General features: G+C 39.5%; 1 protein-coding gene across 5 annotated transcripts; it reads right to left on the bottom strand.

Annotated features, from left to right (window-relative positions):
• Positions 1–1,326: 1,326 nt before the first annotated feature.
• On the bottom strand, positions 1,327–14,185 carry pgap6 (post-glycosylphosphatidylinositol attachment to proteins 6). 5 transcript variants are annotated; one of them, XM_007554988.2, is made up of 15 exons: positions 14,035–14,185; positions 12,724–12,907; positions 12,421–12,622; positions 10,263–10,390; positions 9,922–10,187; positions 8,811–9,121; positions 8,610–8,703; positions 7,456–7,570; positions 7,201–7,343; positions 6,156–6,334; positions 5,586–5,732; positions 5,363–5,479; positions 4,863–5,135; positions 2,001–2,067; positions 1,327–1,863 (listed from the first exon to the last, which is right to left on the bottom strand). In XM_007554988.2, exons 1-14 carry the CDS (start codon positions 14,096–14,098, stop codon positions 2,023–2,025), a joined length of 2,268 nt encoding a protein of 755 aa, XP_007555050.1. In that variant the 5' UTR covers positions 14,099–14,185; the 3' UTR covers positions 1,327–1,863; positions 2,001–2,022. The 5 variants fall into 5 exon arrangements, with proteins under 5 accessions (XP_007555050.1, XP_016528401.1, XP_007555048.1 ...); XM_016672915.1 differs by having other exon boundaries at positions 2,005–2,067; XM_007554986.2 differs by having other exon boundaries at positions 1,327–2,067.
• Positions 14,186–14,219: the final 34 nt, after the last annotated feature.

The raw sequence follows: 14,219 nt of genomic DNA, 5'->3' as shown, positions 1-14,219 counted from the left end.
CCAGTTTGATCTGTGAAACCTTTCAAGGCCGTTGCAATTTCCTAATGGAGGTAAGCTATATATAGGAACACAACACACAGCTATGAGCATTTCAACAGAACTGCTTTCTGAGGATTACGATAATCTGCTTCCCTCTTTTCACCGGTCTCTTAACTGCTGAAAATCTGGATTTTCCTCCATGTGTGTATGTATGTGTGTGTGTGTGGCAGAAAAAAACAACAAAAGACTAAAATCACAATTGTAAAAACACAAAATTAATCTTTTCTCCTTGCACAGCAGATTTATTTCTTCAATGCTCGATTCCATTGTGACAAGAAACAGAATCACATTTTCTATCCTTGGATGAGAAAAACAAAAACAAAAAAATTGGTAAATCACAGTGGTCAGTTATTTTTCCCCCTCATATTCCAATGTCTTAGTGACAAACTTACATTTTATGAAGAAACAATCTAAGCAATAAAAGGAAGGCTGTGCAGGTCTTGAACAATCAGGGGAAAATGTGTGCAAAGTCACAACAGAGAAATGGAAGCTTTTAAGAGAAAACTAGATCAAAGTAACACATGAGACGATTCGAGTTTTGGATTAAATATAGCAGGATATCAGTAGCTTTACTGGTACAAGAAACTAAGCCCCGCCCCCTCTCCCTACAGAGCTCCTATAACCTATACTGTACATAAAGTGCAATAAAAAAAAAAAAAGACAAAAAGGAAGAGGCACTGGCCAGTAATCTTAGCATACATTCACTTGAGTGCTGATTTATACATATGAGTGATTTATGTCACACCAAAACTGTGGAAAAGAAAAATCTTATTAACTTAAAGAGTTGTAATTTCTTAGGCTGCGGATGAACAGAAAACATTTTCTTCATTTTACCTCCACAAAGAGGCTTCGTTCAAAGCAGAATATTCCTACCAGGTCATGTTCCACCGAGACACACGACAATAAAAACAAAGCTGGGTAATAAAAAACAGAATTCCATATGATTTAGCTCGCTAGTCTGATTTAGCAAGCTAGAAGACTTTGCTAGTAAAAAAACCAAATCTTTTTACCAGCTAAAAAGATTTAGTTAGTAAAAAGTAGCTGTTTTTACTAGCTAAGAAGATTTAGCTATGCTAAATCTTTTTACTAGCTCAAAAGACTTAGTAAAACTAGCTAAATCTTTTTACCAGCTAAAAAGATTTTGTTAGTAAAAAGGAGCTAAATCTAGTTAGCTAGCGAGCAAGCTTTGCATCTAGCTAGCTATCTAGCTTGATGCATAGCTACAGGCACACAGCTGAGTTGGACTCCAACTGGATTAAAATCAAGTTTTTTTTTGTTTTTTTAAGGAAAGGAAAAAAACTCTGATTGGATGTGTTTTGTGATGTCACCAGAGACATTCTACAAGGGCAGGCATTTTCTTCTTCACAAAAAAACAGTTTGCAGTAAAAAGGCATAAAGAGAACATTTGACCTCGACGGGTTTTGTATGGATGACATACTACAACTAAAATGTGAATGGTAATCGAATGGAAGTCGTTGAAAAGTCTGGCTTGCAGCTTTAAAAGAAATCTGGGGCACATACAATGTTGTAGCAACGTGTCATGGCTGCCTCCAGAATCTTTTTTCAAAATTCATGAGTTATTCTACTGAAGATACACGAGTTCAGATAAGAGCTCTCTGTTACCTTAAGTCTACAATAGCAGAAAAGGACACTGCATTTACCGCATAAATTGCCTTTTCTGGAAGGTTCACAAAGATTCCACCTTACCCAAATAACAGATTCAGTAAATCTGGTTTCTTCGTACATTTTCTTCTGTGCTTTCCTCGTCCAGGTTGTTCTGATCTGCAGCCATGAGACTGAGATGTGATTGTCAGAATTCTGACGCTGTGTGGAGACAATAAGTGATTGTGATGAGCAGCAGCAGTTTCCTGCAGTTAGGTGGATTTGTGAGGTGTAATCGGATACGTCATTTTTCAATGAATGCGATAGAATACAGTACAAATTCGATAGCATTATAGTACCTGCCTGGCAGTAAATTATTGTTCAAATTTCATCTGGGGTTTTAAACTCTTCCAATTGAACCCAGACCTACAGGGGGAAAACAAAAAACGCATCATCATTCATAAATACAACATCTTTGTGGAGAATTAAGATTAAGATTAAGCAATATCATTTATAAATATATTTAGACAAGCATGTCTAACAAATTGCATAAATACAACAAAACGATAATCTCTACAAACAGAGATGCACCAGATGATTTTTAGTTTGATTTGTCCTGTTGGGCAACTTGCTGAGCCTTAAATTAATAATTCCAATCAGTGACTGCACTATGACTAAACTACCAGTATTTCTATTAATAAGCTGCTTAAAATGAAGGTAACACTTTATTTGAAGGAGGGTGAATAAGACTGTCATGACAATTTCATCAACATGACATAACACATGTCATGAATATGAATAAGCCTTCATGAATATTTATGACTGTTGTCATAAAGCGTCATTCGGTAAATTATGCCACTTTTAATACAAAGTTGACATTATTCAAAATGTCTTTGTTATGACAACTTGACATTAACCAAGAAATCATTACTGATATAAATTTGTTATAAAAGTATTACTGATTGCACTTTAAAAAATTAGGTAACTTTATGTTATTAAAGGTTACGTTTAAGCCTTCAAATAAAGTGTTACCAAAATGAATTAAGAGAACGCCGTACAAATCTTAAAAAGAAAATCGTTTTCTATGAGTTGAGACAGGTCTCTGGTTTGTTCAGGGTGTGAGAGAGAGAGAGCGCAATAGTTTAAATAGACAATATGAAGGATGAATGGAGTATAGCATTAACCTATACATCATGCTGAATTTGGAAACGTTAGCCTTTTGGAAACTGAATTTGATTGCTTTAAGTTAAAAATGCTAAATTTTGAATAACTGAGGGTGCTTTTTTCACTTTTTACTAAATCAAGGAAAATATTTTGAATATTGTTCCTAAATCATCTTTTTTAAATTGGAACTGGTATGTCAAATATTTCTATTAAACTAGCCAAATACATCTGATCAGTGCTGCTAAACAACAAGAGTGAAATTCTTTGTGGTAACTAGCTCGATGGAAGCTAAAAAAAAAAAAACATAAATCAGACTCTTTCTAGCTAGCTACAGCTACACTGTGACTGCTTCTAGCTAGCTATAGCCAGACTTACTGTTTCTAGCTAGCGATAGACTCTTTCCAGCTAGCTACAATGTTTCTAGCTAGTTATTGGCAGACTGACTGTTTCTAGCTAGCTTTAGCTAGACTGTTTGTTTCTAGCTAGCTGAGCTGTTTTTGTTAGCTAGAAATAGTTTGATTTAGCTAGCTTGTCTGATTTAGATTACCTGGGTGGCAGAAGATTTGGCTAGTGAAAAGCATCTAGCTGGCTGCCTAGCTAGATGCTTTTGATTGGTATTTTGATCAGAAACTCTCTATATAAAACTTGTCTGATGCCAGTTACAGCTTATCTAATGTTACTATGGTGACCAGCTAATATCCACCTCTTCAAATGTGAAACTCTTACTTCAAATTCAACAACCCTGTTTAGGCATTAATCCAGCTGTACTGGTCTGCTACCTCAGGGTACCGGCGGCCACATCTAAGAAGAAACAACAGAGACATTGGATCTTTTAAATAAGCTGCTGACTGAAATTGAATCATCTCCTACTAGTTCAGTTCTGACCAACGATAAGCAATACATGGGCAAAAACAAAAAAATATATATATTTTTTTGCCAGTGAATACACCTAAATGCTAACAGGTTGTGCTGAATCAGCACTTTTTAGTGAGAAGTTGTTACTGAAGGGAGAGGAGTCAAAGTTTGCCATTGCATTAAACATCAGTACGGAAGCACAAGAACCACATTTTCTACTGAGGCATGCTGACTGTTATTCAGCCTGCCATAACAGAGAGCTATTCATTCATTGGTTTGTTTGTCAGGAACGATGTAAGCTGAACATCTTAGCAGGTTAGTCGGACTGATACGCTGCAGACATGATTTCTATCCAGTGGCCGATTACAGCCAGCGAGAGCTGATCATTTCACTTATTTGCATTTTTGTACATTTTGTAACCCGACTTTATCAAAAAAAGAAAAGTAGCCTTCTCTTACAGAATCTCAATTCGTGACCATGTACTTTTTTTTTTTTTTTTTAGAATTAGCAAGGTATGCTCTGCCATGTTTGAACAGATTGGAGCTGAAAATATTGGCAGTGTTTTGGAAATCTTTGGGTTCTGTTACAAAATGCACCCAGAGGCTGTTTACAGTTACTAAATCTGAGCAGACTGACTGTGCTGGTGGAAGATATTAAATATGGTTTAAAATTTCAACTCAAATCATTTTGTCTTTGTTCTTAACTAATAATAAACCCTGTTTTATATCAATTCCTGTATTACACAAACACACACAGTGTGACGTCTCATCTGCTCCCTATATAAACTTGATACCGCCTGCGAGTGGAAATCTGTAAAAAATATATATATGTATATGTATGATTGACATTTTTTCAGTAAAGTCCTTCAAGAAGAATTGGAATCACATTAAATCTGTATGACAGGCCAGAAATCGGCTATAAAAATCTAATTGGTGCATCTCTCTAGAGATTCCAGCAGACTGGATGTGGGTTACAAAGAGCATATATGTTCTATCTAAATCTAAGACCCCTCTTCCACTTGGAGCACATGTGAATATGAAATATATGTGGACTTATGTGAATATACAGCTTTAGACAGGAAAACGCCTCGTCCAGGTAAAGAGTCAGACTGAATAAACGCCGGCCCTGCTCTGCCTCGTCCTCTGCTATGTGACCGTGTACAGTTCGTCTTTGCTGCTCTCGCAGAGCGTGTATCCACAAACCCGCGGCCTCCAGCTCCACCTCCAGCTCCAGCTGAAGCCCTGGCTCCAGCCCAGTGCCTTCCGGTCCTTCTCCTTGGGCGGCAGCAGGAACACCACGCAGCCAGCCACCAGGATGTGCCACAGCGAGTGCGTGTAGTAGTAGTTGCTCTCCGTCTCGGCGAAGACGTACAGACACACTCCGATGAGGGCGCACAGCGCTCCGGGCAGGAGGAAGAAGACCCAGCGGCGCCAGGAGGGCGGATAGCAGTGTCGCCGGCGGACGCATCTGTACACCTGTTGGTCGTTTTGGCCAAGAACAAGAGAAGCCGTCACGTAAAAAGTAGGTGTTATTTTTCCCCCCTTTCTGCTTATATAGCCATTGTTTTAGTTCAAAGTAGTTCAATTTTTTTATTACAAAAATTTCAACCCCTTCCACTCTCCAGGTGGCATAAATAAAACTAAACAGATACACAAATTAACCTTAAAAAAATAAAAATAAAAAATGCCGACGTGTCTCTTACCCAGGAAGTGACCATGAGAAGTATGGCACACAGGATGGGGCCCAGCAGGTTCCACAGGCCCTTGCGGTCCAGCTGCATTGACATGGCTATCAGCAAGGCCCCGAGCAGAAACAGAGTCTGCACACCAACAAGGAAGGAAGGAAGGAAAGAGCAGGTGAGGATGCTAAAGCTGTCGTTACCCTGTGAGCTGATTATAGAAGGAAAAAGGCCAGAGGCCTCTTACGTATTTGGCTGTGTCTCCCAGGCGAGCCATACAGAGGATGGTGACCCAGATGGAGCAGATGGAGCCAAGGAAGTCGCAGTACTGCAGGGCGTCGTAGTCCATGATGCACAGGACCGCCGCGCCGGGCTGGTCGCAGGCGTGGTAGAACTTCAGGGAGGGGAGGGGAAAGGAGAGGATGTACTGAAGACTTCCTGTGGTCCACATGGATCCACATTCAGCCTCTAAATACTGATAGTACCTACAAACACTGAACATCACCCTGGACACAGATCAGTGAAACATGGACACTGTCCTACATTCAGCACCTCTAAAACAAATGAGGCTTCTTAATCATCAGAGTAATCGATTACTAAAATAATCGATAGCTGCAGCAATTCTTAAAAACTGGCGTCAACAAGTCCAAAGTTGGTTCAGTAACATCCTGGTTCAGTACCTGAGGACCAGATGACTTCGTAGTGTTTAGTGTAATGTCTCCATGTGTCTTTAGTCATAAGATAAGATTCCCAGAAGCTTTGTCATTTCAGCCTGAAGAGGTTTGTTCCCTCACATTTGATCGGCAGTAGTCCTTACCGTAGAGAAGAACATGGTGAAGAGGTAGACGAAGGCCTCGGTGATGTAGGAGCGTCTGGTGGCGACCACGATGGCGGGCAGGAAGAACAGGTTGCTGAGCGTCAGCAACATGGTTGCCGTCAGCTGGCGGGCGTACGACTGGGCGGTGGAGCCGTCGGTGCAGCCCCAACCTTTCCAGCCTGCAGGTGTGGAAAAAGATGATGGGCGCATCGGTGCTGGTGTTTGACATTTCTGCCTCCACCAATGCATTCACAACAAAAGGGCAGCAACTAGAGATTACTTTAGTAATGGATTACTCCATTCAATCAATCAATCAATCAAATTTTGTTTGTATAGCACATTTCAGCAGCAAGGCATTTCAAGGTGCTTTACATAATTAACAAAACAAAATAAAAACAGTATGTGACATTGAATAGACAGTAAGAAAGAGATTTTGAAAAAAAAAAAAAAAAGATAAAAACATACTTTTGTTACGGAATCATTCCTTTAGTGTACACTTGATTTGTAGCACAGGATGAATCTGCAACATGTGAAAAGCTCAACACTTTCTGTCGGACTTACAGCTTAGAGTATTTTTTAAAAACTTCTCTATGAAATATTTAATAAATGGATATCAAAAGATGCTTAATAGTAGAGTTTTTTTGGTTTTACAGAATTTGATCTGGGTAAAGTTAAAACTATGCCACTTGAGTTCTAGGTGGAACATATTTGTAGGCAAAGTTTTTTTTTTCTTAAATAAAAATATATAGATTTATTTCTGTACTTTTGGATTTATCAAACTTCTGATTCTTTCAGCAAATGGCTTTTTTTGGAGACTTTGTACCAGACTCCAAAATGTAACGATTAATCAATTACTAGATTAGTTGACGATTATTTCAAAAATTGATTAATCACAATTAATCTGATTAATCCAATTAATCGTTTCTGCCCTAAACACCATGTGAGTAGAAAACACACACAGAGACTCCATGTACCACTATGACCTCTCAACTTCACTTGAAGATGCCAACACAGGTAAAAGTATGTGTGTGTGTGTGTGTGTTACCTGCAGAGCAGACACAGGCAGAGTACAGGTATGTGTAGGATCTCAGCAGCCTACATTCACCATACGGCCCGCAGTCGTCCACACAGGCGCTGACGGACACCTCCGGGACCACAGACACCACCGAGGCGTTACCGCAGTCACTGCTGCAGAAAACACACGGGAACAGCTTAAGCATGAGTACTTTCTCAGACTGTCAGACTTACACACAGACTGAAACAAGTCATGATGCTGCAGCAGCGTGCGTGTGTGTTCTACCTGTTGCATAGGAGCTGCAGGGTGAGGTACCACGTTGTGGACTGAGGGAAAGGCAGCCTGACCATGGCTTTAGGGACGCTGACGTTGATCCCGACGGCGTATCCCATAAACAAACCTGGAGAGAATCAACAAGATGGCGTCCGTTATCCCCATATGTCTGAAGGTACCGACATTTTTTGACACTTTGTGTCCGTATTTGATGCAGACTAATCATCAAATAAAACTTTAAGTTAACAACAACTTCATAATGGTCAAGAATTTAAACCCTGTCACACATCTACTGTCATATAAAGTGGTTATGATTATCGTTTGCATTCAACTTGTGTTCTTTGTGTGTGAAAATTTTAATAAAAGTCAAAGAAAGAATAAAAGTTAGTCATCATAAAGCCTTACAGGTAAACATCAATGTTTACTTCTATACTGAATTGAAAATTTGTTTTTTCTGAATTCACATTTTTATCATATAGAAAACACAAACAGGTGGAACTTTTTTATTTAAAAAAAATCAACCATATACTGATGAAATTAGAGTGAACATGTTTTTATATTTTAATATAAAAAGTTATAGTTTGTGTTGAATTTCGACAATAAAGTGCAGGGGGTCCATCAGACCCATGAACATCATACATAGATTAATAATAAATTGTTTTAATGTTCTTCTGAATTCTTCTGTTTTGACAGAAAAGTTGACCTCAGAATAGAAGGCTACAATGTTTTTTATGCAGGTTACTCATATTGAATCTAAGGCTGTCAAATAATCACATGATAAATTAAAACTAACTCAATAATGTCCATTTCCATAATATATCATTTTTCTCTTTTCTGTCTTTCTACCATAAATTGAATGATAAAAATCTTCAGTCGGGTGCCTTTGTCTCAACTAGACCCCTTTTTTTTAAGTTCAATTTTGTTTTCATAATTCATTTCATTTGTCATTTCTGTTGTTTTGTTTATTCATTTTGCATATTTAAAATGTCTCCCAGTTCCAGTGTTTAAAAATTCATTAGAATTTAAAGTTTGTTCATCTTTGAGAACGTGTTCCTGCATTATTATGTCATTACCATTATATTACTTGAAAATGGTCTCAAAGGAACAATATTATCATTTATCGCGATAACTTCTGGGACGGTTTATCGTGCCAGGTCCACCTGTACCTGTTCTGCAGGGTTCAGAGTGGTTGAGTTGGAGGACCGGAGCCCAGGCAGAGAAACAGGCCATGATGCTGTTATTCCCCAAAGTCGCATTAGTCTATATTAGAAAAAACACAAACAAATAAAGAAATCTCACCCGTGTGTCTTAACAGTTTAAGTACAATCACACACACACGCGTCAGTGGTTCAGTCAGCGTTACTCACAGAATTGAGCGTGAGCTGCAGGTTGAGCGTTCCCCCGGTGGCCTGCGGGGGCAGCGGGTAGGTGAGCAGCGTGGGGTGCGTTTCCGTGACGCTTACGTTGGAGCTGTTGACGGGGGTGTACCGCAGCGACAGAACGTCCAGCTCCTCGTAGAGCACAGGGACGCTCCACACGCACGGGGACGCCAGCGGCGGCGGGGGAGCCGGCGCCGAGACGTTCCCCGTCGCCGTGGCGTTGGAGACGCTGCTCTTGCCAAGTAGCTTTGTGATGTCATCGTCCGCTGTGAGGCCTACGCTCTTTGGCTTACATCCCACTGAGCGAGACAGAAACAGAAAAAGCAAACATATTCATAACCCTGGATAGTTTGTTTTTTTCCCGCATTAGACCCAGAAAAAGTAGCAACAATCATAGAATTCAAATTTTTTACTTCACAAAAACCGTCGATTAAGAATCATTTCTAAATATAGGCATTACAAAAATCAAGTTTGCAGTGTTTTTGTAGAATACATTAATCGGATTTTCTCAACTGATTCACTGCAAAAGTGTTATATTACTGATAGATCAGTAATATTTTTGATCCTTTTGTGTTATTAGGTCGACTCAGAGGAATGTGCATCTATAAATTGGTGGTTCTTTAAGAAATGTTTATGGTCTTGTTTAGAGCATTATGTATTACCGGCAGTCAGTTATTATTGGTTATCGGTATGAAATCAAAAAGAGCTAATTATCCCTAATTATTAGGTTTTATTTATTTCAGATTGGCTATTCTACATCTAATTACACTGAATGAACAAATTAAAGTTGTGTTGTTTTTACATGTTTGATCAAGTTTGTTAAGCTGTTGGTGTAAACCATACAATAACTCAGCACATGTGCTGAGTTATTGAGTTATTAAAAAATTATAATTCAGTATATATATGTCTGTGTTAAAAAAAGAAAGACATGTTTCAAATCAATTCAGCTCCGTCTTTCTGGATCAGATCGGTATCAGTCGATGCTAAACCTCAGATATCGGTATCAGAAGTTTAAAAAAACCAGCGCATCCCTCGTTGTAACATGCTGAAATGTGCAAAAAAAAGAAAAGAATGAATTACAAAAGAGCTCAGTGCTCACCTGTGAAGTTGGATCCAATCCTGAAGGTCACAGTTTGGTTGACTTGGCTGCTCTCCACAACGACCCGCAGCCACGAGTCCCATGGAGGGTTAGAGAGGGACGCGGTGCAGCTGACCCCAGAGCAGTTCAGCTCCGTCTGGCTGTGCTGCAGCGACGCCGAGCCCAGCCTGAGGAGCAGCGAGCAGCCAGCGCTCTCCAACGCCTCGCCGGACGAGCACCCGGCCACGGAAACCGAGAGAGACGAGGTAAACTCCGGCACAAACAACCTGCCACGATTTAGCACATCTGAATTAATGAGACACCATTTCAAAAAAATGTGGACACCGTGTCGCGGTAGTTACTTGAGACGTGCGGGTCTGTCGGGGGCTGCGGTCTGAGTCAGGACGGTTCCCGGCTGCAGGACGGGCGTGTCCGCCGCTCTCCTGACCGACAGCTGGGGCTGGAAGTAATAGGAGCAGGACGGGAAACCCTGAAACATGAAAAAATAAATAAATCATGTCACTTCACTTATATACAAGGACATAAACAGTAATAAAATCAAACTCAGACTGAAAGGGGGAAAAAAATAGTTGCTCCCAATCAAGACATTGTTTATCAAACCAACCTGCTGACTAAATGGAAGGAATGTTGCTCAGCAAACAGCCACCGCTCCAGTTCAGCAGGTCGGAGGTAGAAACAAGGAATTTTTATAGAAACGCTGCCATGGTAACGTACACAACCTCATCATGATGGCTTACAGGCTTACATGGTTTCACAGGAGGCAAACTGGACTTTACATTCATATCCTGCTGCACATATTACAGTTCAGATTAAAGAAAGCAGCCAGGCTCACGTTACACTGCGATGATTACATCCGATAAAAGGCTCCATCACACCCAGATCGCTTACACTGGAAGACGACGGCTTGGTTCCACTTTTGTCCGAAAAGTAAGTCACAGGTAAGTGCTGGGAGCCGGTGGCGCAAGAAATGTGAAGTAAATTATCCAACAGAACCTTTAACCTTTGTTTATTTTAACAAAAATATATAGAATTTTAGAGTTAGACAAAAACAAAAAGCTCCAACTTAGAATAAAATGAAATTAAATGATTTGCTTGACAGATATACAGTTTTACTTTTCCAGTGTCAGCAGAAAACATCGGCTGAAGTTTGTGAATGACCTTAACAAATAAATGAATAACTGCCGTCTATAAACCTGTATGAAAATCCAAGGTAATAGGCTCTAGCTGTGAATTTTTCTCCGTGTCCGAGCCAAAGGAATGACTGCAGCTGCAATATGGTTGCATATCAGTATTTTGACTTCCCTTTCAATCACTACATGTTGGTTAGCATTAGCTTAAAGTGATTAGCATTAGCTTGAAGAGATTTGTATTATTGTGCAATGTTAGAAAACTAACTGTATATTAACCAATACTCTTTAGGTGGTGTGAAAGTTTGCTGCATTAATGTAAAGCAGTAAACCCATGAGTAGAAAAGTGAGATTTTCTCCTGTTTTCATTCACTGCTGAGATGTTTCATACAATTACTGCATGGTTCACCAAAATACAGTAAGAGGGTGACAACAATGATCTTCAAAAATAGATTAGAAATTACAACATCAACAGGAAAGCTCCCAGAGTTCAAGTAAAAAAAGAAAAAGAAAAAAGTTTTTCCCACAAAGTGTGATTATCAACTCTGGTGGTTTACAGGTGGATTGATCGCGTGCTGGCCTACACCAACCAGTCAGGCTAATGTTACGCTGCGATTGTGATGTTTGCATCCAATCAAATGCCTTGTCACACCCACATCCCTTTCATTTGATGACCGTGGTTAACAGAGAGGCGTTAAATTAAATTTCTACTTCTTACTGAAAAAAATGAAACTTTGTTTTCACTTTTTCCCCCCCACTTCTTGGGAGGATATTGTTGTGGACTGATTCTTCGAAACCATTGTTCCACAACTAACGTCATCCCTTATGGGATGAAATATAATCCTTTATCTATTATTAGCCCTAAACAAGACATAGAGTTTCTAATATGCTAGTACATAAAACCCGAATAGAATTGAAATTCAAGGAGCAATTCTGCCAAAAATTTAATTATTTAGAGGATCAGAAAATGCTTTTTAGATGGCGAAGACTTATTAAAATCTAAGTGACGTCATTATCAGGGTTCTGTGGTGCATGAAGACATGGCCAGGGATTGATTTGCTCACTTTCTCATAAGAATAAAAACACAATCATACCAGCAGCAACATAGATACCAGTAGTACAGGGTTTCCCCCAGAGTATTATAAGCCTGGCGGCCCACCATGCTTTACTAGACCCCCGTCTAGGCTAAGCATTGCTTGATTTTAGAAAAATTAACAATTGAGGGGGGAGGGGGAAAAAAAGCATGCTTAATTATTATTATTATTATTTTTTTATCTTAAAGCCTAATTGCAAGCATCTCTGGCATTATGAGAGTTTCACTTGTAAAGTCAAATTTTATTTCATTTTTAGAAAACAAAATCCCAGAACAAACCTTCTGCTCTATGCGCCCGTCGTCCTCCGGTAAGTGCGCAGCGACGAACCAATCCCCCGGAGCCGGATCGGAGAGGTTAAAGGTTGTGGAGCTCTGGGAGGTTACCGGTAGAATCAGGGACAAGGAGGGGCCCCACAGGGTCGCATTTGGAAACACAGTCTCTGTTGGGTTTATGACGGGAGGAGCGCCCCATCGGAGGTGGCTGGGAAAAAAAAAAAAGAAAAAGAAAGTTGAATTTGGTACAAATAAAAATCAGCCAGTAACGACAGATTTCTTGTTCCGTAGCAGCGTCTCGTGGCTTACATGCTGACGTTGTGCTGCCCACAGTTGAAGCTGTGGCCCTTTTTCACTGAGAAGAGCCAGCGAGCGACGGCGGTCTGCTCCGGTATGTGGAACCTCTGCAGCCTGACGCTGGCGTACCAGCCGTACTTCGACAACTTCTGAGCGGGTTTGGACGACAGCTCGGACTCAAAAGTCACTTGTCCGTCTGCAGGGAAGAAAGGGTTTGTTTAAAAGGCCAAAACATTCGTCACACAGTCAAAAAGCAGCGTTAGTAATTCATTAGTATAGAAAGTATGTAGGAAAAAAAAAAACTAACTAAAAAAAAGATGACTAGTTTAACATTCTTGACTTTGCAAACAAAGTCCTCTTTTGAAAGCTTAAAAACCTTTCAAAAGAGGACATTTGCCACTTGATATCAACCCAGTCTCAGAAAAATGATTTAAATAAGTGTTTCTGAATCAGAATCATCTTTTATGGTCCTTGCACAGAAGCACAACAAAATGTGTTTCAGTACAGCTCATCTAAAGAACAAAGAAAGAACAACGAACATAAGACATGGGTAGATGAGTGCCTGAGGCTGCAGGTATCATGGGAGGTGCTGCCTTTTGGTTAGATGAGAAGAAGAAAAAAAAGAAACACTTTCTTATTTACCTGTTTATTTTTTTATCATAGAGTTAATTGTTCCCTTCCTTTTTTGGACTTTATGCTTGGAGTTTTTCAATTGATATTCAGAGTAAAGAGTTACACTTTTCAGTGATACGACTGCCATCTACTATTCTTTAAATGTAGAACTTTAAAAAGGTGACCAGCAAAGGTCATATTTCACAAATAACACGTCAAAAACAAAAACAAAAAAAAATGTTTTTTTTCCTATTGATTAGATATACAGGACAAACTCGACACCCATGTTTTAAGCTAGATTTTTTTTAAAAACTGAAAATGTAGGGAAATGTACTTTAATTCTTCCATTTATTGTTAAATTATAAACTACTAACTATCAAACATCCTGAAGAACATCGATTTGCTCTTTTCTGTGTTACAGAATAAAGAAAATAGACTGAACCTTAGAGAAAACAAGAAATCGGCATCGGACAGGAACAGTCTGATCAGTGCATTTCTGTAATATAGAAAACAGTTGTAGCATATTAAAGTAAAAAGTGACACTCATTCATAATAGCGATAAAAGGAAAACCACATGCACATAGAGACCATTTTCGAAATTTGTAGGTTTTACGACGTTTCTTCGTCGTTGCCGTCGTAACTTAAAAACAAAAAGTCAACATTCGTTAGCAGCCATGCTAATATTTGCCCTTCTCTTGATACAACTCTTACCGTCTCCTAACGCCCAGGATGTCAGCGCGACGAAAAGCAACCAACGCAGAAAGCAGGCCTCCATCTTTTCTCTCCGACAAACCAACTCGTCACATCTTCCCGAGTCCACCTGTGTTACCACACATACCTTCAACTAAAAAAAAAAAAAAAAAAAAAGTTTTTCCCACAAAGTGTGATTATCAACT

This window comes from Poecilia formosa, unplaced genomic scaffold (genome assembly GCF_000485575.1).
Source record: "Poecilia formosa unplaced genomic scaffold, Poecilia_formosa-5.1.2 Scaffold67, whole genome shotgun sequence".
In the NCBI taxonomy this organism is placed as follows: domain Eukaryota; kingdom Metazoa; phylum Chordata; class Actinopteri; order Cyprinodontiformes; family Poeciliidae; genus Poecilia; species Poecilia formosa.
Note: the sequence above shows the minus strand (reverse complement) of the source record. Positions and strands in the feature narration are given on the sequence as shown.